The following is a 25,139-nucleotide window of genomic DNA, read 5'->3' on the forward strand; positions in this document are numbered from 1 at the left end:
AACCTGCTGATAGAAAGCAGGAGGCTATCCTGAAGTCTGTATATACACACACAGGTATTATACTGAGACCAGCTATTGCTTCAGCATGGATGTGCAGTGCTGCAGCTGCGTGGTCAGATTCCCTGTCGGAAAATATTGATACCCTAGACAGGGACACTATATTGCTAACCGTAGAGCATATTAAAGACGCAGTCTTATACATGAGAGATGCACAGAGGGATATTTGCCGGCTGGCATCTAAAATAAGTGCAATGTCCATTTCTGCCAGGAGAGGGTTATGGACTCGGCAGTGGACAGGTGATGCAGATTCTAAAAGGCACATGGAAGTTTTGCTTATAAGGGTGAGGAGTTGTTCGGGGATGGTCTCTCGGACCTCGTTTCCACAGCAACAGCTGGGAAGTCTGCATTTTTACCCCATGTTCCCTCACAGCCAAAGAAAGCACCGTATTATCAGGTACAGTCCATTCGGCCCCATAAGGGCAAGCGGGTTAAAGGCGCGTCCTTTCTGCCCAGAGGCAGAGGTAGAGGGAAAAAGCTGCAGCATACAGCCAGTTCCCAGGAGCAAAAGTCCTCCCCCGCTTCCTCCAAGTCCACCGCATGACGCTGGGGCTCCACAGGCAGAGCCAGGTACGGTGGGGGCCCGTCTCAAAAACTTCAGCAATCAGTGTGCTCGCTCACGGGTGGATCCCTGGATCCTTCAAGTAGTATCTCAGGGGTACAAGCTGGAATTCGAGACGTCTCCCCCCCCCCCGCTGTTTCCTCAAATCTGCCTTGCCAACAACTCCCTCAGGCAGGGAGGCAGTGCTAGAGGCAATTCACAAGCTGTATTCTCAGCAGGTGATAGTCAAGGTGCCCCTACTTCAACAAGGACGGGGTTACTATTCCACAATGTTTGTGGTACTGAAACCGGACGGTTCGGTGAGACCCATTTTAAATTTGAAATCCTTGAACACATATATAAAAAAATTCAAGTTCAAGATGGAATTGCTCAGGGCGGTTATTGCAAGCCTGGACGAGGGGGATTACATGGTATCACTGGACATCAAGGATGCTTACCTGCATGTCCCCATTTACTATCCTCACCAGGAGTACCTCAGATTTGTGGTACAGGATTGTCATTACCAATTCCAGACGTTGCCGTTTGGTCTATCCACGGCTCCGAGGGTATTTACCAAGGTAATGGCCGCTATGATGATACTCCTTCGAAAGAAGGGAGTTTTAATTATCCCGTACTTGGACGATCTCCTGATAAAGGCGAGGTCCAGGGAGCAGTTGTTGGTCGGGGTAGCACTATCTCGGGAGGTGCTACAACAGCACGGCTGGATTCTAAATATTCCAAAGTCACAGCTGGTCCCTACGACACGTCTACTGTTCCTGGGGATGGTTCTGGACACAGAACAGAAAAAAGTGTTTCTCCCGGAGGAGAAGGCCAAGGAGCTGTCATCTCTAGTCAGAGGCCTCCTAAAACCAAAACAGGTGTCGGTGCATCACTGCACGCGGATCCTGGGAAAGATGGTAGCTTCCTACGAAGCAATTCCATTCGGGAGGTTCCATGCAAGAACCTTTCAGTGGGACCTGTTGGACAAGTGGTCCGGATCGCATCTTCAGATGCATCGGCTGATAACCCTGTCTTCAAGGACCAGGGTGTCTCTGCTGTGGTGGCTGCAAAGTGCTCATCTTCAAGAGGGCCGCAGATTCGGCATACAGGACTGGGTCCTGGTGACCACGGATGCCAGCCTTCGAGGCTGGGGGGCAGTCACACAGGGAAGGAACTTCCAAGGACTATGGTCAAGTCAGGAGACTTCCCTACACATAAATATTCTGGAACTGAGGGCCATTTTCAATGCCCTAAGTCAGGCAAAACCCCTGCTTCAAAACCAGCCGGTACTGATCCAGTCAGACAACATCACGGCAGTCGCCCATGTAAACCGACAGGGCGGCACAAGAAGCAGGACGGCGATGGCAGAAGCCACAAGGATTCTCCGATGGGCGGAAAATCACGTGTTAGCACTGTCAGCAGTGTTCATTCCGGGAGTGGACAACTGGGAAGCAGACTTCCTCAGCAGATACGACCTCCACCCGGGAGAGTGGGGACTTCATCCGGAAGTCTTCCAACTGATTGTAAACCGTTGGGAAAGGCCACAGGTGGACATGATGGTGTCCCGCCTAAACAAAAAGCTAGAAAGATATTGCGCCAGGTCGAGAGACCCTCAGGCGATAGCTGTGGACGCTCTAGTGACACCGTGGGTGTACCGGTCGGTTTATGTGTTCCCTCCTCTTCCTCTCATACCAAAGGTACTGAGGATAATAAGGAGAAGAGGAGTAAGAACTATACTCATTGTTCCGGATTGGCCAAGAAGAGCTTGGTACCCGGAACTTCAAGAAATTATCTCAGAGGACCCATGGCCTCTGCCGCTCAGACAGGACCTGCTGCAGCAGGGGCCCTGTCTGTTCCAAGACTTACCGCGGCTGCGTTTGACGGCATGGCGGTTGAACACCGGATCATGAAGGAAAAGGGCATTCCGGAGGAAGTCATTCCTACGCTGATTAAAGCTAGGAAAGAAGTGACCGCAAACCATTATCACCGCATTTGGCGAAAATATGTTGCGTGGTGTGAGGCCAGGAAGGCCCCAACGGAGGAATTTCAGCTGGGCCGTTTTCTGCGCTTCCTACAGTCAGGGGTGACTATGGGCCTCAAATTGGGTTCCATTAAGGTCCAGATTTTGGCTCTATCGATTTTCTTCCAGAGAGAACTGGCTTCACTACCTGAAGTTCAGACTTTTGTTAAGGGAGTGCTGCATATTCAGCCCCCTTTTGTGCCTCCAGTGGCACCTTGGGATCTCAACGTGGTGTTGGATTTCTCAAAGTCACATTGGTTTGAGCCACTTAAAACCGTGGAATTTAAATATCTCACGTGGAAAGTGGTCATGTTGTTGGCCTTGGCTTCGGCCAGGCGTGTATCAGAATTGGCGGCTTTGTCATGTAAAAGCCCTTATCTGATTTTCCATATGGATAGGGCAGAATTGAGGACTCGTCCCCAGTTTCTCCCTAAGGTGGTATCAGCTTTTCATCTGAACCAACCTATCGTGGTGCCTGCGGCTACAAAAGACTTGGAGGCTTCCAAGTTGTTGGACGTAGTCAGGGCCCTGAAAATTTATGTTTCCAGGACAGCTGGAGTCAGAAAGACTGACTCGCTATTTATCCTGTATGCGCCCAACAAGTTGGGTGCACCTGCTTCAAAGCAGACTATTGCTCGCTGGATCTGTAGTACGATTCAGCTTGCACATTCTGCGGCTGGACTGCCGCATCCTAAATCAGTGAAAGCCCATTCCACGAGGAAGGTGGGCTCTTCTTGGGCGGCTGCCCGAGGGGTCTCGGCTCTACAACTTTGCCGAGCAGCTACTTGGTCGGGGTCAAACACATTTGCTAAGTTCTACAAGTTTGACACCCTGGCTGAGGAGGACCTAGAGTTTGCCCATTCGGTGCTGCAGAGTCATCCGCACTCTCCCGCCCGTTTGGGAGCTTTGGTATAATCCCCATGGTCCTTACGGAGTCCCAGCATCCACTTAGGACGTCAGAGAAAATAAGAATTTACTCACCGGTAATTCTATTTCTCGTAGTCCGTAGTGGATGCTGGGCGCCCATCCCAAGTGCGGATTGTCTGCAATACTTGTATATAGTTATTGTTTAACTAAAGGGTTATTGTTGAGCCATCTGTTGAGAGGCTCAGTTATTGTCATACTGTTAACTGGGTATTGTATCACGAGTTATACGGTGTGATTGGTGTGGCTGGTATGAGTCTTACCCGGGATTCAAAATCCTTCCTTATTGTGTCAGCTCTTCCGGGCACAGTATCCTAACTGAAGTCTGGAGGAGGGTCATAGAGGGAGGAGCCAGTGCACACCAGTTAGACCAAAAGCTTTCTTTTAGTTGTGCCCAGTCTCCTGCGGAGCCGCTATTCCCCATGGTCCTTACGGAGTCCCAGCATCCTCTACGGACTACGAGAAATAGAATTACCGGTGAGTAAATTCTTATTTTTTAATTTTGTTATTATTATATATTTTATTTGAGAGATCACAGGGAATTACAGAAACCAACATAGGTAAACATTGCAAATACAGAGATAGCATACACAGTAAGTTTCAGATCCATCAAAACAAACGCATTAGTGATCCAATTTTATACTTAACTAGTTACCAGCCAGTCAAAATGACGGAGCAACGTAACAGTAATGTCATCGCCGGCGGCTGTGTGAGCCCGAACGGCGCAACACTTGAATTGCTCCATTGGGTGCCATCCAGTTGCTGTGGGCATGCAAAACACTTGAAATCCCCCCCGTAGAGGTGAAGAGCAGCATTAGCCTTTTTTTATATAGGATACAAAGAGTAACAGTGGGAAACTCTCACACATTGGTCCTTGTTCATGTTTGTAAGTACAACAAGAAAAAGCATGTAACTTTGTGTCTGGAACAAGCCATGTTGCCATGCAAGAGGATCAAATAGTTATATATTTTTTTCTGTGCAGGGTAGATACCGTCTGCTTTTGCATGTAGCCCACAAATGTTACAGCTGTATATTTTTACACTGCAATTTAGATTTCAGTTTGAATAGACTCCACCCAAATCTAAGTGGTTCCTTTTGAAATTTGGAATACCTTGACCTCCACCATGAGTGTCACTGTAATATCTTTAACTGCACTTATGAGTTTGAAATTGCAAAAATATGAATAAATAGGGAGGAATAAATATTGTGAGGGTCTGGAAAAGGTAGAGGAGCCAAGGGAATATGTTCATCTTTATCGAGTTCATCCAGCCTATCCATGAAATAAAATGTCTAGACAAAGTATGTAAATTGTTCTTGACTTGATATAATATACTAGGGACGTTATCTTGAAATTGCTGGTGGGGGGATGTGTACGAAAAATACCTCAGTATTTGATATTTGTGTGTGTGCCACTTAAACGGGAACTAGGCCTTCTGGGGGAGTTTAGTGGGCCCGGTACCTGAGGTATAGATATCAAGTACTTTGGTTTTACTGGTATTGATTTTTTAACCCGAGTATTGGGACTAGAGATCAAGTTGAGAGAGGAAATGCCACAAAGAAAGCTCTGGATTTGTGAAAGGCAGTAAAATATTGTCTGTATAAATATAACGCAATTCTATGCTCAGACAAGCCAGCCCTCATGCTGGGAATGTCTGTGTTATTTTGTATACTCACCGCCAAGTTTTCCATAACTAGAGCAAAAATTAATTGGTGAGAGTGGACAGCCATGCCTAGTACCGTTGACAATCCCTAAAAAGGAACCGGTGATATAATTGACCAAGACCTTAGCAGTGGGGGAACGATAAGCGAGACGCCTTCAAAGAACTTGCCAGAAAACCCATCTTATGAATTATCTTAAATGCAAAGGATCAAGAAATTTGTTCAAATGCTTTCTCTGCATCCAGCACCAGTATAAGAATGTCAACACTTTTACAGATTCTTGTAATATACTTATTATATATAGTCTGCTTCCATTTAATGGTCACTTTGAATTTACTTTGTAAGTAAAACAATCATTTACTCAACAGTTTTGCATCAGATTTGCAGAACGGAGAGGGGGACAGCTGAGACACTTTACAACAGATGAGAGGGGGACAGCTTGTGTTAACTCCCTCCTGACCAGAAACGTTGATATGTGTTAGGCTGTGGAACTGTGTAATATGCAGTGCGAAACCCACAAATACTACAATGAGGTTTCAGTGTGTGAGGATACAAATATCAAGACACTTGGGGGGGTAATTCCGAGTTGATCGCAGCAGGAAATTTGTTAGCAGTTGGGCAAAACCATGTGCCCTGCAGGGGGGGCAGATATAACATTTGCAGAGAGAGTTAGATTTGGGTAGGTTATTTTGTTTCTGTGCAGGGTAAATACTGGCTGCTTTATTTTTACACTGAAATTTAGATTTCAGTTTGAACACACCCCACCCAAATCTAACTCTCTCTGCAAATGTTATATCTGCCACACCTGCAGTGCAAATGGTTTTGCCCAACTGCTAACAAATTTGCTGCTGCGATCCACTTGGAATTACCCCCTTAGAATTTAATTTTAACCCAGACAGTATTAATTTTTCCTCATAGAACTGAGGGAACCCACAATTTTATGAGAATTTGTTTTGGTGGTCGCAGTGATAAATGTTTACATTAGCCATATGCACTTTCACTATTAAAGGTATTTTATGTCTGTTTTAAACTTTCAGAAGAGGTCAGTTTTAGAAAATCAACCAAGAAATAACAGTGACACATGGTAAAGAGACTGATTCTCCACTAATAACTGTTTCGGAAAAGTGAAGAGGAAGAACCCTAAGCAATGAAGATTTTGAGGACAATGCAGAATCATCTTCGGCAATCAAGTCTGGGGAACTTTGCTCTCAGTGTTCGTTATTCACAGTTCATGTGATTTGTAAGATGTCAGAGACTGATGATTAACCTTTACGTTTTCATTGATGGATGACAGAAACAATTATCAGACACTAGGTGGTGCTGTGAACTATATATAGAGGTGTTCATTAAGCATTTTATATAGAATGGCATCTTTAAAAACATGTACTGCCATCATACGAACCTAACAAGAGGAAGATATCAATCAGAAAACCTAACAAGAGGAAGATATCATTCAGAAAACCTAACAAGAGGAGTAATAAAACACTAGATTTCTATTTCTATGCCTTAATCCACAACACAGAAATTGATACAGTACGGGTTCAGTATGAAATCCAGACAGTCAGAATCCCAACCTTGAGCGCAGCATGTCCCCTCGTGGGCTGTGTGGACCACCACCCAAGTGGGGTTTCTGGGTGGCGGTCGGAAATGCATTTCAGTGGGTGTCAGAACTTCAGCGTGGGTATTTCAACTGCTGGGATCCTGACTGATGGGAATTTAACTGCGTCCCATTTATAGACCCTATCGCTATTCCCCACTTGGCCCCTTCAGAGACTTCCCAGAGAGGCTGGATGAAAACGCAGCAAGTATTCTATATAATACATCAGGTAGAATCATGTTGCCACTTACAGCAAAAATCAATTGGCCTTACAATCATCTTTAATATGATATAGATAAAACCAGACTGGACAGGAAAAGCTAGACATGTGCCATTATCTACAACAATATATGGATTAACATGAGGTCCTGCCTGTAAGACAACATTAATCAGTTTATACTACATATACACATCTGTTACTTCCCTCTGAATAATATCCTCTGAATGTCAAGGTATTATTGTCGGAAATCTACATTTGCAAGTATATAATTTACACAAATTCAGTATTACATTTAAAAAATGAAACATGATTGGAATCATTATCATTTAATTTATACAAAAAGTAGGTGAAAATGAACACTTTCACCTATTTTTGCAGAAATTAAGCATCGAGGCTGTTCATTATAAAGGTAACGCAGGAGATATACTACATTTGCAGAGCTTGACAGCAGTAACCTTCCCCATCTTCAGATTACATTTATTCCCCACTTCCTATAGAAAAGGAGGTCTGGGTTGCAAAAGGGATGCTTTCGGATCCCTCTGCCCCTGAATGGATCCCTCCTTCTTAGTGCGCATGTGCACTACCACTGCCAGGTCAGACTCAGCAGTACTGTGGAAGTAGCAGTGATAGGGATTGCAGGACAGCTGATCTTCGGATTAGCTGTCTGTGCACCAGAGCTCCTGTGTTTTAGTATCCAGTAGCAGTGTTTAATGAATAGGCCCCTATGTAATGCTACTAGTTATTTTGTAAAGGCCATTTATTCTTGCACTACATTCTTCTTAGTGAACTACTTTTTCTTGACAGAATCCAGCTGAGCAGGTTTCTGTTGTGTCATTTTGCATTAAAACTTCTTTATATCACATGTCTGTTGCATTATATAATAAAATACCAGCACTAATGTGGGGTCTATGGGGGTAATTCAGATCTGATCGCTGGGCTCGTTTTTTGCTGCCCTGCGATCAGATAGTTGCCACATACAGGGGGAGGAGAAATGTGCTGTGCAAGTGTGCATTTGCTTCTGTAGCAGAGCTGCACAAAAATCAGTTTGTGCAGTCTCTGCGCAGCCCAGGACTTACTCAGCCGCTGCGATGAAATCCTGCTGATCGGGGCCGGAGCTGACGTCAGACACCCTCCCTGAAAAAGGCTGAGCCCGCCTGCGTTTTTCCAGACACTCCTGGAAAACGGTCAGTTGACACCCATAAACGGACACTTCCTGTCAATCACATTGTGTTCGCCCGTGCGTTGGGATTTTTCGCTCCATCCCGTCGCTAGGCGCCGATGCCTGTTGCTGTTGTGCGATGCGCCAGCATATTGCGGCTCAGCCGCATGCGCATTTCGGGTCTGATCGCATGCTGTGCGAAAACGCACAGCAGTGATCAGATCTGAATTACCCCCTATGTACCAGAACGTCTCTCTGAAAGTTACATCTGGCCTCCATCTTAAGCTCATTGGCGTTTCTATAATGGGTATGCGGTGCACACGGCCACCTGGAGTCCCGCTGCAAGTACTGAAGCCGCAGCAAAAATCACAGCTAAAATGGCTGACACGCATATGCAGTACTAATTAGTCTCCAGAACATGGCGGGTGACATGTTTTCTGGAGACCTGCACATGAGTAGTAGACTCTGGCACAATGCCAGAGCCTACGGCACCGTGAGACAATGGGGCCCACCTGAAGTTTGCATACAGGCGCCCAACCCTGTTAAGACGTCTCTGCTTAAGCTGCCTATTGTAGCAGGTAGGTTCATACAGAATCTTTAAACTAAAGAATGTTAACTCATCCAGTTCTTGATGGACCTACGGGGATGTTACAGTTCATGCTACATATTCCTCTTTGCAGTCAGGTGTATCCTGTTGTCATCTACACAAAGGTGATAATAAATACAGTACTTAACTTATCCCCAATAATAAGGAAGTAGTTACTATATAGGATGGAATTCTTATATCAGCTGGAGTGGAGGGAGAAGGAAGCAGTCTGACACAAGTGTGGCTTCTCTCAGTATGGGGACCATTCCTTACACAAGTATGCTGATGTGGGGCAACAATAGTGAACTGTGTGGCTAATTCAGAGGTGGGCGCTAATGCACAGCTGCTGTGCCTAATTATGCAAAAGCTGCAGGAGGTGCTATGAGTAAAAAGATGCCCACTGCTGGCTTATCCGCTGCGTGAGCATCATGCATCTGAGTAAAACTGAGGTAAAATCACAGCGGGAGCAAGTGATGCTGCATCTGAGGACGCAGCCACTGGCTTCCACACTCCCCCTTTTTCTTCAATGCTCCCCGTCGCTCTCCCTAAATGCCAGCAGCATGTCAATCCCGCTCAGCGGTGCAAGTTTGTGGGTACGCTCGGGTACAGAGTACCCTTAAGAATTTGGCAGCGGGTACGCAGTACCACCTGCCACACACTTTGCCATTACCACAATTATAATGTGCCACAAATCAACAAGACCATGGTGCTTGGCAGCATGACGGCTCCTCCCACTTTGTCAGGGTTACTGGGAGTGCGACAGTGGCTGTATTTTCCTGTTATAATGGAGGCATAACTATATATTGTTATTAAATTAGGAGCATTACTATATATTTCTATTATACTGGAGGTATCACTATATATTTCTATTATACTGGAGGCATTACTATATACTTTTAGCCTTGCCTCCAGATTCCCCCCCAAAAAAGGGGCTGTCGTGTAGCCACTCTGCTAGTGTCATGTAGCCACTCCCGCTAGCAGCATGTGGCCACGCCCCCTCAAAACACATGACCACGCCAATTTTTCGGCACTCAGTACCACTAAGAAAATATTTCTACTTGCACCACTGATCCCGCTGCATCTCTGGGGCAGTGTGAGCAACATTGCAGAACCTGATTTGCACATGCGCAGTGAAGTTCCTACTCGTGCACATATCTTAAGTTGGAGATTTAAGTAAAAGTATAGAATTTATGTGAATCTCTGAATCAGGACCTGTGGCCATATATATCCCAGGGCACTAGATTAGTAGTCTGCATCCACAATGGGTTAGGGTTAAACTTGGGTGTAGTATCATTATACGTACTTTTATTTCAGAGAGCCACAGTCAAATAAAGTATATTCCACTGATACATTACACCATCTTGCTGCTCTTTTTTATGCAATCATCGTTTATTGGGTAGCCGTAAATAATCATAAAAATAACTATAGAAATACTGATAAAAATGGACAAAGAAGCACATTCTCAGAATGTACAAAACACATCTCAAAGAAAATAACGAGAAACAACAAAGATGGAAAGACGTACAAGGTGAAGAAGAGGGAAAGGATAGAAAGGGGGGGTGGGGTCTAAGCACCGATCATGCACCTGCAGTATTCCTGGGAATCTAAATTCCAGCCAATAAAACCAAGTAATATCTGTCCAAAGCAGAAGGGTAATGTCCTCCACATTTTTGGAGCCCTGAAGCTTGAACTGTTACGGGGGCCTTCGCAAGCAGCAACGTGCAAGGACTTTGAGGCCCAAATGGCAGAGAACAGGGTGGTGGGGTGGAGTCCTTGAAAATGGGCCATACAGTGGGACCCTTCCCACCAGCCTGTGTCTGAGGGAACATGTAAGGTATTTGGCACAGTGAGAGTCTGCGGGGGCATATGTGGTGGGTGATGGGGCAAAGAGAGCCTGTGGGGGGCAGATGTGGTGGGTGACAGGGCGAGAGTCTGTGGGACATGTCTGGTTGCAGCACCCCTCCCCCTCCCCCCCTTGTTTAATGTCTACCTCTCACAGCACTCTCACCCTTCAATAATCACCTAACAGCACCCCTCTTCAGTTATCACAGCACGCTCTTTCCCCCCTTCTCTTCAATAAACACCTGACAGCACACTCCACTCAGCACCAGCAAAATGACCTTATTAGACACCTCCATGTCCCGGGCTCCTTCTCACCTTTTATTGCTCCAGCCTCCTTCCTAGGATGGATCCTCTCAGACTCCGCCATTCCTGGGAATGTCACAAAGAGAAGTTCTGCAGGGTCAGAATTGTAGTTTAAAGCGGATACACATTTCATGTTATTTACATAGCGCAAATCACAGAGCTAGGCTACGACTCCCAGCAGCTTCCGCGCTACTTAGCAATGCGCATCCAAGCTGTAATAGCAGCTACAGTATGCTGTACTAGAAGCAGTGGCGTATCCACAATGGGTGCAGTGTGTGCGGTGCACATGGGCTCCTGGGTCCAGAGGGGGCCCATACCGCACCCATTTTTTCTATACTTACCTTTCCGGCGTCCATCGGTGACCGTGTGTGGGCCCCCTCCTCTCCCATAGCCAGCACCGCCGCTGCTAGCGCATTGAGCACTAGAGACTCTGGCACAGTGCCAGAGTTTACAGTGCATGCGCAGGACTCTGAAAAAATTTGCTGTGCCCATTTTTCGGAGTCCTGTACATGCGCTGTAGACTCTGGCACTGTGCCAGGGTGCCAGTGCTCAGAGTGCTAACAGTGGCGCTGTCGGCTATGGGAGAGGAGGGGGCCCGCACATGGAGACTGCACACGGGTTCCCTCCTCTCTAGAAGCCTGGTTGTCATGATGTTATTGGTGACGAGCTATAACCATACAGTATATAAAAACAAGAGGTGAAAATGGGCCCCTCTGGGATTAGGGGCCCTGAAGCTTAAGCTTCATTAGTTTCATAGTAGATCTGCACCTGCCTTCACAGTGTTGTTGAAATGGAGTAACATTTTTTTTCTGGAGGAGTGAGTAAACAGTCAGTACTGGAAACCTATAGGTTTGTCTGGACCAAAACATTTCTTAGCAATAAAAATGATTTCTTGCCAAAAGGCAGCGATCCCGGGGCACGCCCACCAAATAAGAGCACCATAACACCTGTAAACGTTGGGATTGGATGGAAACTTAATATGTAATACTTTAGGGGCTGCAATGCCAATGGGATATAATTTTATAATGAGTTTCAATGACTGATATACTCTGGGAACTAACATTGGTAAATTTAAAGATTGTCTCCCATTGGGATTTGTCTAGCAATAATTGACATTCTCAATACCAGGCTGTAGTAAATTAGTGGTTTATGATGTAGAGACTTATGGGCCCTACACACTGGCAGATGATACTGCACGATATAAACATTCTCGTTCATTAATGAACGAGAACTCGTTCATATCGTGCAGTGTGGAAGCACCAGCGATGAACGATGCGCGGCCCTGCGCTCGTTCATCGCTGGTGCCCCGTCGCTTGTGCATGCAGGCCAATATGGACGAGATCGTCCATATTTGCCTGCACTGCTATGGAGCCGGGTGATGGGGGAGTGAAGAAACTTCACCCCCCCGCTGCCGAGTCGCTCGTCGGCCGTATCCGCCGTCGGGCAGCTCGGCGGCGGATCTTTCAGTGTGTAGGGCCCATTATCCAATATATACAATTGAGAGACCAAATGGAAAACACGTGTTTTAGAGGAATACCAGGTTTCAAATGAGTTCAAGGGCTGGTGCAGGGGGTGTCTGCAGAAGGTAGTTTGGAGGGGGTGGGTACTAAATCCCAGCAGTCGGGATCAACAGCCAGAGCCGTCTTAACAGCAGTGTAGGCCCCTGGGCACAACAATGCACTGGGGCCCCTACCAATCCTCCAGCGGTAGGGTTGGGAGCTGCTATTAGCGGCAGCTTTGATGTCCTGCCGGTGGTAGGGGTGTTCTATCTTCAGCTCAGCATGTAGGAACTGGAGCAGTAATTTCAGCTAATTACTTCTTTACTGCACAGATGGTGGGAGATGGGATGGGAGGGAGAACACTAATCTGTAAGAGTGGGCATTGGACTGAATGATGGGGTCCCATTACATGATTTCTAGGGTGGTAGGGGGTGTGTTATACGTAGGGGAGGGGGTGGATATTGGAGTGGGTTTACCATTCATCATTTTCCGGTGGGAGGGCAGCTTGCTTGACTGCAGATATCTCCAGTTCCAAGAAATAGATTTCTTAGCTTTCAATTGGATAAAACACTAGAGCAGGGGTGTCAAAGACAAGGCCCGCGGGCCAAATCCGGCCCGCCAGACCTCGTCTGATGGCCCGCGGTGCCGCCGCCATGAAACCCCCTTCTCCCGAGTGCCCAGCTCGGGGGGGGGCGGGGTTTCGCGGAATGACGCGATTGCGTCGTGACGTCGCGGCGCAAACGCGTCATTCAACGAAACCCCGTCGGAGGAGGGAGAAGGGAGCCGCGCAGACGAGGAGGGAGAGGCGGCTGAAGAGCGGCGAGAACCGCTTCAAATGTAAGTCAGCCCCTCTCCCTTCCTCTCTTTCTCTCTCTCTCCCTCCTTCCACCACCTGCCGCAATGTGTAAAATGGGGACCTGTGCCTGCCGCTATGTGTAAAATGGGGACCTGTGCCTGCCACAATGTGTAAAATGGGGACCTGTACCTGCCGCTATGTGTAAAATGGGGACCTGTGCCTGCCACAATGTGTAAAATGGGGACCTGTGCCTGCCACAATGTGTAAAATGGGGACCTGTACCTGCCGCTATGTGTAAAATGGGGACCTGTGCCTGCCACAATGTGTAAAATGGGGACCTGTGCCTGCCACAATGTGTAAAATGGGGACCTGTACCTGCCGCTATGTGTAAAATGGGGACCTGTGCCTGCCACAATGTGTAAAATGGGGACCTGTGCCTGCCACAATGTGTAAAATGGGGACCTGTACCTGCCGCTATGTGTAAAATGGGGACCTGTGCCTGCCACAATGTGTAAAATGGGGACCTGTGCCTGCCACAATGTGTAAAATGGGGACCTGTGCCTGCCACAATGTGTAAAATGGGGACCTGTGCCTGCCACAATGTGTAAAATGGGGACCTGTACCTGCCGCTATGTGTAAAATGGGGACCTGTGCCTGCCACAATGTGTAAAATGGGGACCTGTGCCTGCCACAATGTGTAAAATGGGGACCTGTACCTGCCGCTATGTGTAAAATGGGGACCTGTGCCTGCCACAATGTGTAAAATGGGGACCTGTGCCTGCCACAATGTGTAAAATGGGGACCTGTGCCTGCCACAATGTGTAAAATGGGGACCTGTACCTGCCGCTATGTGTAAAATGGGGACCTGTGCCTGCCACAATGTGTAAAATGGGGACCTGTGCCTGCCACAATGTGTAAAATGGGGACCTGTACCTGCCGCTATGTGTAAAATGGGGACCTGTGCCTGCCACAATGTGTAAAATGGGGACCTGTGCCTGCCACAATGTGTAAAATGGGGACCTGTGCCTGCCACAATGTGTAAAATGGGGACCTGTGCCTGCCACAATGTGTAAAATGGGGACCTGTGCCTGCCACAATGTGTAAAATGGGGACCTGTACCTGCCGCTATGTGTAAAATGGGGACCTGTGCCTGCCACAATGTGTAAAATGGGGACCTGTGCCTGCCACAATGTGTAAAATGGGGACCTGTACCTGCCGCTATGTGTAAAATGGGGACCTGTGCCTGCCACAATGTGTAAAATGGGGACCTGTGCCTGCCACAATGTGTAAAATGGGGACCTGTGCCTGCCACAATGTGTAAAATGGGGACCTGTACCTGCCGCTATGTGTAAAATGGGGACCTGTGCCTGCCACAATGTGTAAAATGGGGACCTGTGCCTGCCACAATGTGTAAAATGGGGACCTGTACCTGCCGCTATGTGTAAAATGGGGACCTGTGCCTGCCACAATGTGTAAAATGGGGACCTGTGCCTGCCACAATGTGTAAAATGGGGACCTGTACCTGCCGCTATGTGTAAAATGGGGACCTGTGCCTGCCACAATGTGTAAAATGGGGACCTGTACCTGCCGCTATGTGTAAAATGGGGACCTGTGCCTGCCGCAATGTGTAAAATGGGGACCTGTGCCTGCCGCAATGTGTAAAATGGGGACCTGTGCACTATAAAAGGGGGCACATGGCTGGGCACTATAAAAGGGGGCACATGGCTGGGCACTTTAAAAGGGGGCAGATGGCTGGGCACATATAAGGCAGGTGGAGCGGTAAATTTTGGATAGACCTACAGATACAACCGGCCCTTTGATGGGGACCAAACTGCTGATGCGGCCCCCGATGAATTTGAGTTTGACACCCCTGCACTAGAGAGTCTCACCTTTCAGGAGCTACTGAGGACTTGGGGATCAGCGTTCAGGAGCCAGAGCAATCTACCGAAGAAAATAATAGGATTTTAATTACCTACCAGTAAATCCTTTTCTCATAGTCCGTAGAGGATACTGGGGTCCACATTAGTACCATGGGGAATAGACGGGTCCACTAGGAGCCATGGCATGTTAAGAAATGAATAGTGTGGGCTGGCTCCTCCCTCTATGCCCCTCCTGCCAGACTCAGTCTAGAAACTGTGCTCGAGGAGACGGACATACCTTGGGAGAAGGATTGAAAAGCCAGTGGTGAGATTCGAACCAGCACAGACAAACCAAGAGGAAAGCCATGCTAACCAAACTTGAACAGGAACAGCGAGTCTGAATTTCTGTGACTAGCTGTTCGCTTTACTTACACCTGCAAAGCCCTCACAACATCTAGGGACTTTGAGGTAGAGGAGGTGTCGGTAACCACCAGAACCACAATAGGTTGGTTGATATTAAACACCGACACCACCTTTGGAAGAAATTGCTGACGAGTTCTGAGTTCAGCTCTATCTTCATGAAAAATCAAATAGGGGCTCTTGTGAGACAATGCCCCCAGTTCTGACACCCGCATGGCTGAAGCCAGGGCTAACAGTGTAATGGTCTTCCACGTAAGAAACTTTATGTCCACCTCCTGTAAGGGCTCAAACTATTCAGATTGGAGGAACTGCAACACCACGTTGAGATCCCAAGGTTAGGAGGGAGTTATGGCCTTGCTTGTGTCTTTTGCTGCAGCTGCGCCTGTGACTATGCTAATGCCAATACAAAGTCCTTTGCCTGGTGTACATCTGTGTGTTTAAATGTGCTGAAAGGCTCACTGTCAGTGTCTACAGATGCTACCATCATGCTTTGCATCTTTAGACGCCACCATCGGTCGCCCCTAATGAAACTTGCAGCAGCCCCATGCTAGGTGCAGATCATCCATCTGAGTATGGCCTCCCATGTGAGCTATGCAGTATCTCTGTACACAAACACTTTTAGCGACACGCCCATACTACGTTATATCTGCATATGATTAGCCTACCTGCTGTAACCGCCTAGGAACGCCCAGAGTGATGCCCAGTAGAGGTGTATAATACTGTCTCCTGGAGTGACGATTGCTCTAGAGCTGCTGCTCTGGGCACTGTTGCCGATAACGAGTGTCGATAATGAGATGCCACTTCCTAGGCTAAGTCCCAACTCTGGGTGATGCTGCTGATGCCACTCTCAAGTCCTCAGCTGCTGCCACAGTTCACCATACTCCTCAGTCCCTACTCTGTAGTGCAGTGCAGCAAGAAAACAAACAAACTTCATTTTGTGAGTGATCCCAGGCTCTACATGCCTGCTGTTTACTTCAGCAGCGCAGGCAAGGGAGGTCACAGGAAAACGGTCAGCAACAGCAGCCAGAGCTGAGTTAGCTGAGTCCGGGGGGGACTTACTCCCTGTGCCACCCTAAAATCTGGCTCTGGCCGTGCATATGCATACGGCATCTATTCAGAGATCACTCACTGCTTTGATTTGCAGAGCAGCGGTGATCAAATGCTCCCTACCTTTCCCACCCCGGCCGCGGGGCACTGCAGCCCACAGGAGGGACAGTATCCAAATAGCGGGATTCATATGCGTTTCTATCATGGGTGCAATGTGTGCAGTGCACACGGGCTCCTAGGTCCAGGGGGGCTCACACCCCACACATTGCCAGGGCCGGCCTAACGCATACGCACGGTACGCGGCCGCATAGAGCGCCAGACTCAGGAGGACGCTGCTCAGACAGTGAGAGACCATCACTCACTGTCTATACTGCCGGCGCAGCGGCCGCCCACCCTGGACACAGGAAGCTGTGCTCTGATAGCGCAGATGTGCATCCTCCCGGCCAGTGCTTAAAGTGGTCCTAGAGAGGTGGTGGAACTCACCCCCCTCCCCACGGTGCCCATGTAATAAAGGTATTGCAGCAAAAAGGGGGGTGTGGCCTCAAAAAGAAAGGGGCGTGGTCGCACAATAGTAATAATGCCCACAGTAGTAGTACCCTAGTGGAAATTTTGAAGTGGGGGTATGGAAAAGTGAAGGGTGCAATTATGTGCGCGCCGAAGGCGCGCGCACTCCTGACAAGGGGGTGTGGCCACGCAAAAGAGGGCGTGCCCTTCAGTGTAGTTTACCACACCATATACCCCTTATACACATTATGCACCACAATAGTAGGACACTTTTCACATTATACCTCACAGTATGAGCCGAAATTCACATTTATACCACACAGTATGAGCCACATTCATATTACACCACACAGTATGAGCCAAATTCACATTACACCACACAGTATGAGCCAAATTCACATTACACAACACGGTATGAGCCGAAATTCACATTACACCACACAGTATGAGCCGAAATTCACATTATAGTACACGGTATGAGCCGAAATTCACATTACACCACACAGTATGAGCCGAAATTCACATTATAGCACACGGTATGAGCCGAAATTCACATTATAGCACACGGTATGAGCCGAAATTCACATTATAGCACACGGTATGAGCCGAAATTCACATTATAGCACACGGTATGAGCCGAAATTTACATTATAGAGTGACAGAGTGACAGGGAGAGTGACAGCAGGGACATGGAAAGTGACAGCAGGGACATGGAAAGTGACAGCAAGGGAATACAGTAGGGACTAGGGAGAGAGAAAGGCAGCAGGTTAGATTACCTGTTTAGCAGCGGCGGTGGTCTGCGGTGCTGTGGATGAGTAGGCTGTGGTAGGCGTGACGTGGAGGAGGCTGTGGGCCTCGGAGATAGTGCGGAGGAGGAGGCTGTGGGTGCGCAGAGGTCCGAGGGCGGGGCGGCAGAAGAGGCTGAGGGCGGCTGCAGTGGATCTGGAACCAGGCTGGCTTTATTATCCCTGCCGCCGCATCGAGCTCCTGTGACCACGGCGCTAATATTTCAAAACTGCTGCGGACCGGCAGCCAATCAGCGACAGATTTGAACTAGTAGCGCTGCGGTCACAGGAGCTCGATGCAGCGGCAGGGATAATAAAGCCGGCCTGGTCCCAGATCCGCTGCAGCTGGGAGTCTGGAACCTGGGCTTCCAGTGCGGCGGCGATGGTAGGGGTGGAGCGACGGAGGGCGGACCGGGAACGCATCTTCTTTGTCGGCCCATACAGTAATGCCCCCAGCAGTAGCACCCCTTATACAATGCCCACAGTAGTAGTGCCCCTTATGCAATGCCCCCAACAGTAGTGCCCCATATGAAGTGCCCCCTTTACAATGCCCTCATTAGCTGTGCACCCCATCAGTAATGCCCTTAATGGTAATGCCCCTGTGTAGTATTGCCCCTAGTTGTTTAGCCCCAGTAGTCATGCCCATACTGGTAATGCCCCTGCAGTTATGACCCCAGCAATTTACTCCCCCCCCCCTTTAGTTTAGCCTCTGAGTGGTAATGCCCCCAGTAGTTTTGCCCTCATGTAGTTTGCCCCATGTAGTTTATCCCCCAGTGGTAATGCCCCCTGCAGTTGTGCCCCCAGTTGTTTAGCCCCTGTAGTTTAGCCCCCATGTAGTTTGCCAAAGTTAGTAATGTCCCCAGTAGTTTGCCCCCTTGTAGTTATACCCCCAGTAGTTTAGCTCCAGTAATTATGCCCCCTTGTAGTTTAGCCCCCAGTAGTAATGCTGCCAGTAGTTTGCCCCTTTGTAGCTTGCCCCCTTGTAGTAATGCTCCCAGTAGTTTGCCCCAGCAGTAAAGCCCCCCAGTAGTTTGCCCCCAGTACTAAAGCCCCCCAGTAGTTTGCCCCTCTGTAGTTTGCCCCAGTAGTTTGCCCCTCTGTAGTTTGCCCCAGTAGTAAAGCCCCCCAGTAGTAAAGCCCCTCTGTAGTTTGCCCCAGTAGTAAAGCCCCCCAGTAGTAAAAGCCCCCCAGTAACTAGCCCCCAGTAGATACACCGCTAGTGGTACACATATAGGAGGGAGGGGGGGGGGAGCACCATACTTACCAAGCCGCGCTCCCGCCGCAGTCCTCTCTCGCCGCCCGCTCCTCGGCACTATGGGAGAGACGTCATGACGTCTCTCCCATAGCGCGCACTGACAGAGCCGGAAGCCGGAGCTCAGTACTGAGCTCCGGCTGCCGCTGCAGTGCGGAGAGGGAGACGGGCGCCCGCTGGTAACGTGATCTCAGCGGGCGCCCGGCATCTCCCTGCAGCGCCGCCCGGGACATCGGGTTAGGTGAGCCGGGGGAGGCGGAACTGCGTTCCGTCTCCTGGTGGAACTGACGGAACGCAGTTCCGCCCCGTTCCGGCTCACTTTAACCCCTGCTCCCGGCTCCCAGCCCTCCCACGATGTCAGGGAACAGGGGGAAGGAGACAATCAGTGGCGTGCAGCATCAGGTGACAAGGGGGAGTTGGAGGCGAGCTGCACTGTGACAGAGGTGGGAGGTATGTGCCTCTGCATGGCTGCCAGCTCCCCCTGTACTGTGTGTGTGTGTGTGTGTGTGTGTGTGTGTGTGTGTGTGTGTGTGTGTGTGTGTGTATAAACAGTGTGTGTGCAAGTGTGCCTATATATAATTTGTTTGTGTGTCAGTATGATCCTGGTCCCTGTGTCTGTATGTGTGTGTGTCAGTGTACAATCTATGTATGTGGGTGGGATATACTAAAGGGAAAATGCGGTAAAACCCTGCATTTTCATATGTACTAAGACCCTACCGCTGGGTTTACGCTGCCGGAGGTATCGCCATCTTTTTTTTTTTTTTTTGTTAATAAACTTTCAATACAAAAAGACGCATAGAACACTGATATACATTCACATAAGTAAAAGAGTATTCAATAAAACTAAGTCATAACAATCAACTGAGTGATCCAATTTTGTTTATGGAGAGAAGAGAGTATCCTCACATAGAACGGTAAGTAAAACCGTAGGAGGACAAAGTATTAAAAGTAAATAGAGAAAGAGAAAGAATGAGAAGAAGAGGAAGAAGAGGAGTAGAGTAATACCATAGCGGGGCGGGGAAGAGGGGGTGGGGGGTGGCCCCAAGAGGGTGGTCATGATCAACAGGGGAAAAATATATATATAAAAAAAATAAACATAAAAAAATAAGAAAACCATTGAAATTTTTTTTTTATATAGAATGTCTATCCTGTGGGAGATATTAGCCGAAGAATGGAGAAGAGGCATGTTGAGATGTCAGCCAAGGGCTCCAGATCTTATCAAAGGATTTGGCAGTGTGTTTGATTATGCTCGTCATATATTCCATCTTATAGTTAAACCAAATACGAGAGATAATAGAGTTTAAAGAGGGAGGAGAGGGCTTTTTCCAATCAGTTGCTATTTGACATGTTGTGGCATTTATAATATGTTGCGCCAGTATATTTTGATGTCTAGTTAAATCTGGAAACCCCAGTGGGAGAAGGAAATATTTAGGGTCACAGGGGACGGGAACCTCAAGAACGCTGGAAATAAGGAATACAATCTCTTTCCAGAGTTCAGTGATCTTAGGGCATTGCCACCAAATATGCATAAAGGTACCCTCTTCAGAACATCCCCTCCAGCATCTATCGGGGGAATCGGGAAACATAGCCCGCAGCTTGGAGGGTACATAATACCACCTGTAGATCAATTTATATACGTTTTCTTTAATTTTGACGCATATTGAACTAGAGGCAGCGTTGCCCCATATCTCCGACCAATCTTCAGAGGTCAGATCAGAACCTAAGTCCCTGCCCCACGCAATCTCGTGAGAGTCTCCTGTAGCAGATGCCACCCCGCCCAGTAGTGTGGAAAGATTGGAAATTAAACCTTTAGTTGAGGAGCGTTTCCAACAAAGTGTCTCAAAGCTCGAGAGTGGCCTATGACTAAGGAGATTTCCCATTTTTTTTTTTAATTAATATTTTTATTAGAGAAAAGTCGAGTATGCAAGTACAAAACAAACAGGAGATGACAGCTCCAAGTCAATGCTTAATCACATACAAGTTATCCCATAGGGAACAACCAAATATTACAAAAACAAGGGAGTATTACATTAATACCAAATATATGCATATCTCGACCAAAAATTTTTTATGTTTAAACATCAAGCAAAAAGAAAAATAATAAGAAAGGTTCTGAGAAGGGGAGAGAAAGAAAGAGTGGGGGAAAGAGAGGAAAGGGAGGGGGGGGGGATGGGAGAGTGGTGGTACGTCAGAGAAGCGGACTAGGTGAATACGTGACATGGGAGAGTAGTACTTCCCAGCTACAAATCATACCATCTGTACAACCGGGGCCTGTGTAACACCTCTTATGTTTATTGGAACCTGTGTGGTGTAGAGAACTGCCTCACAATGTGACATATCCCATCAATAGTAGGGGGCGTAGTATAGGTGAACCATGGTTCCCATATCCTCCTATATTTGTCCGATCTGTCATGTAAGGAGGCTGTGATTTTCTCCATCGTGGAGATATGCCAAATTTTTGCTATTAGCATGCTCCTAGGGGGGGTATTGGTGTTTTTCCAATTTTTAGCTGAGATTTCCCATTTTAGAGTGAAAATGTCTGATCTGTCGGTATTGATAAAAGTCAGCAGAGGGGGACCCAATCCGATCCTGAATCTGGGAAAATTGGGGGAAACTAACATTTGTAGTAATATCATTGAGAAAGATATAGAATATTACCTCTCTTCCACCTAGGGAAAGCCGACCTAAGCAAACCCGGAGGGAAATCAGGATTATGGAATAGAGGGATTAAAGGGGATGGGCTGGGAGCTAATTTATATTTCCTATTGACATAGTCCCAGATGGACAGAGTGCGCAAAACTATCGGATGAGAGAGGACCGATCTGGGGGTATCGCCATCTTTTGATGGCGATACCCTATAGAAGCCTAAGGGCTTCTTACCGCCACCGCATCCCGCCGCCGACCTGCGCCGCTCACGATGACCTCCTTTCCTCCGGCCCCCCTCCTCCTTCTCCCCCGCAGCACAGCCTTGTCTCCTTCCGGCTGCAGGATGGAGAAGGAGGATCACTGGGACTCCCTGCACGTCACCTCCCGGGGCTGGGAGGTGAGGGAAGCCGCCTCAAACCCTCTCCTGCGGACCATCACTGATCGCAGGACACACCTGGCATTGCTTTGAGATACTAATCGCATATATTAGTACATATGCAATTAGCATCATTACGATGACCCGCGATAATTGATAGTGTGCACTAGCGGATCACGGGATGGGAGAGGGCACACGGGCCTGTGTTCCCGCTGTTGTTTCTGCCATTTTTTTTTTTAACAGCAGCAGTGATGGAGGTAGCGCAGGGCCAGCCCGATGCATATGCGGGGTACACCGCTGCATCGAACGCAAAATAATGAGGGCACTGCTGCATTGTTACCCCGCTTCCCGCAGCCACACAGGAGGTAGCTAGTTGCGGCTCTCCCTCCTGTCTTCTACCCGCTGGCGACAACTGTGGAAAGGGGAGGAGGTCCCCAGCGTCAAACACCACCAGTTTACGAGCAGCCAGGTTCCATGGTGAGGGGTTGTGCTGTTCTAGATACAGCAGTCGGAAGCTGTGCCCCCTGCCCATGACTCCCCCCCCCCTGTGAAGCACCACCATATTCTGGAGCAGAGAAAGGCTACAGTCCTTCACCCCCCCCCCCCCTGCCCCCCTTCCCTGCACCCTATGGTGTCTTTGCGCTGTATGCTGACACCGACCACTGCTCCACGGAGGCGGCCCGGCTGGGTGATGTCACGATGACTGACGATCCTCTTGTGTCAGTCCTGTCCCGCTGTGGTGTCTGGGTGAGTTACAGAGATTGTTTGGTACCATAGGTATATATATGTTTAATGGGGGGGGGGGATGTATATACACCATGGGATGTATATATTCATAATGTGTAAAAGGGGCTCTGCTGTGGCGTAAAGTGTATAAGAGACTCTACTGGGTGGTGTAACATGTATGTGGAGTACCACTGTGCTGTGTATTGTGAATAGCAGACACCACTGTGCTGTGTAATGTGAATAGCGGACACCACTGTGCTGTGTAATGTGAAAAATGGACACAATTGTGCTGTGTACTGTGAATAGCGGACACCACTGTGCTGTGTAATGTGAATAGCGGACACCACTGTGCTGTGTAATGTGAAAAATGGACACAATTGTGCTGTGTACTGTGAATAGCGGACACCACTGTGCTGTGTAATGTGAATAGCGGACACCACTGTGCTGTGTAATGTGAATAGCGGACACCACTGTGCTGTGTAATGTGAATAGTGGACACCACTGTGCTGTGTAATGTGAATAGCGGACACCACTGTGCTGTGTAATGTGAATAGCGGACACCACTGTGCTGTGTAATGTGAATAGTGGACACCACTGTGCTGTGTAATGTGAATAATAGACACAACTGTGCTGTGTAATGTGAATAGCGGACACCACTGTGCTGTGTAATGTGAATAGCGGACACCGCTGTGTTGTGTAATGTGAATAGCGGACACCGCTGTGTTGTGTAATGTGAATAGCAGACACCACTGTGCTGTGTAATGTGAATAGCGGACACCACTGTGCTGTGTAATGTGAATAGCGGACACCGCTGTGTTGTGTAATGTGAATAGCAGACACCGCTGTGCTGTGTAATGTAAATAATGTACACCACTGTATTGTGTAGTTTGAATAGCGGACACCACTGTGCTGTGTAATGTGAATAGTGGACACAGCTGTGCTGTGTAATGTGAATAATGGACACCACTGTGCTGTGTAGTGTGAACAGCGGACACCACTGTGCTGTGTAGTGTGAATAGCGGACACCGCTGTGTTGTGTAATGTGAATAGCGGACACAGCTGTGCTGTGTAATGTGAATAATGGACACCACTGTGCTGTGTAGTGTGAATAGCGGACACCACTGTGCTGTGTAGTGTGAATAGCGTACACCACTGTGCTGTGTAATGTGAATAATGGACACAACTGTGCTGTGTAATGTGAATAGTGGACACCACTGTGCTGTGTAATGTAAATAGCGGACACCACTGTGCTGTGTAGGGTGAATAGCGGACACCGCTGTGCTGTGTAATGTGAATAAGGGACACAACTGTGCTGTGTAATGTGAATAGGAGACACTGCTGTGCTGTGTAATGTGAATAGCGGACACCACTGTGCTGTGTAGTGTCAATAGCGGACACCACTGTGCTGTGTAATGTGAATAGCGGACACCACTGTGCTGTGTAATGTGAATAATGGACACAACTGTGCTGTGTAATGTGCATAGCGGACACCACTGTGGTGTGTAATGTGAATAGCGGACACCACTGTGTTGTGTAATGTGAATAGCGGACACCGCTGTGCTGTGTAATGTGAATAATGGACACCACTGTGTTGTGTAGTTTGAATAGCGGACACCACTGTGCTGTGTAATGTGAATAGCGGACACCGCAGTGCTGTGTAATGTGAATAGCGGACACCACAGTGCTGTGTAATGTGAATAATGGACACCACTGTGCTGTGTAGTGTGAATAGCAGACACCACTATGCTGTGTAGTGTGAATAGCGGACACCGCTGTGTTGTGTAATGTGCATAGCAGACACCGCTGTGCTGTGTAATGTGAATAATGAACACCACTGTGCTGTGTAGTGTGAATAGCGGACACCACTGTGCTGTGTAATGTGAATAGCGGACACCACTGTGCTGTGTAGGGTGAATAGCGGACACCGCTGTGCTGTGTAATGTGAATAATGGACACAACTCTGCTGTGTAATGTGAATAGCGGACACCACTGTGCTGTGTAATGTGAATAGCGGACACCACTGTGCTGTGTAGGGTGAATAGCGGACGCCGCTGTGTTGTGTAATGTGAATAGCGGACACCGCTGTGCTGTGTAATGTGAATAGCGGACACCGCTGTGCTGTGTAATGTGAATAGCGGACACCGCTGTGCTGTGTAATGTGAACAGTGGACACCAATGTGCTGTGTAATGTGAATATCGGAACCACTGTGCTGTGTAGTGTCAATAGCGGACACCACTGTGCTGTGTAATGTGAATAGCAGACACCACTGCGCTGTGTAATGTGAATAATGGACACAACTGTGCTGTGTAATGTGAATAGG

General features: G+C 48.1%; 1 protein-coding gene across 4 annotated transcripts in view; it reads left to right on the plus strand.

Annotated features, from left to right (window-relative positions):
* Positions 1-7,880, plus strand: part of ADAP2 (ArfGAP with dual PH domains 2) — a 130,766-nt gene extending 122,886 nt beyond the window's left edge. For all 4 annotated transcript variants that reach the window (XR_010243893.1, XR_010243894.1, XR_010243895.1 and 1 more), the window contains one exon: positions 6,239-7,880. Coding sequence is in view for 1 of the 4 variants with exons in the window: in XM_063960878.1 (XP_063816948.1) it covers positions 6,239-6,273 (35 nt within the window). In the remaining 3 variants the exon portion in view is untranslated. The remainder of the gene's footprint in view (positions 1-6,238) is intronic.
* Positions 7,881-25,139: the final 17,259 nt, after the last annotated feature.

The sequence above is a fragment of the Pseudophryne corroboree genome, chromosome 3 (genome assembly GCF_028390025.1).
Source record: "Pseudophryne corroboree isolate aPseCor3 chromosome 3, aPseCor3.hap2, whole genome shotgun sequence".
In the NCBI taxonomy this organism is placed as follows: Eukaryota; Metazoa; Chordata; class Amphibia; order Anura; family Myobatrachidae; genus Pseudophryne; species Pseudophryne corroboree.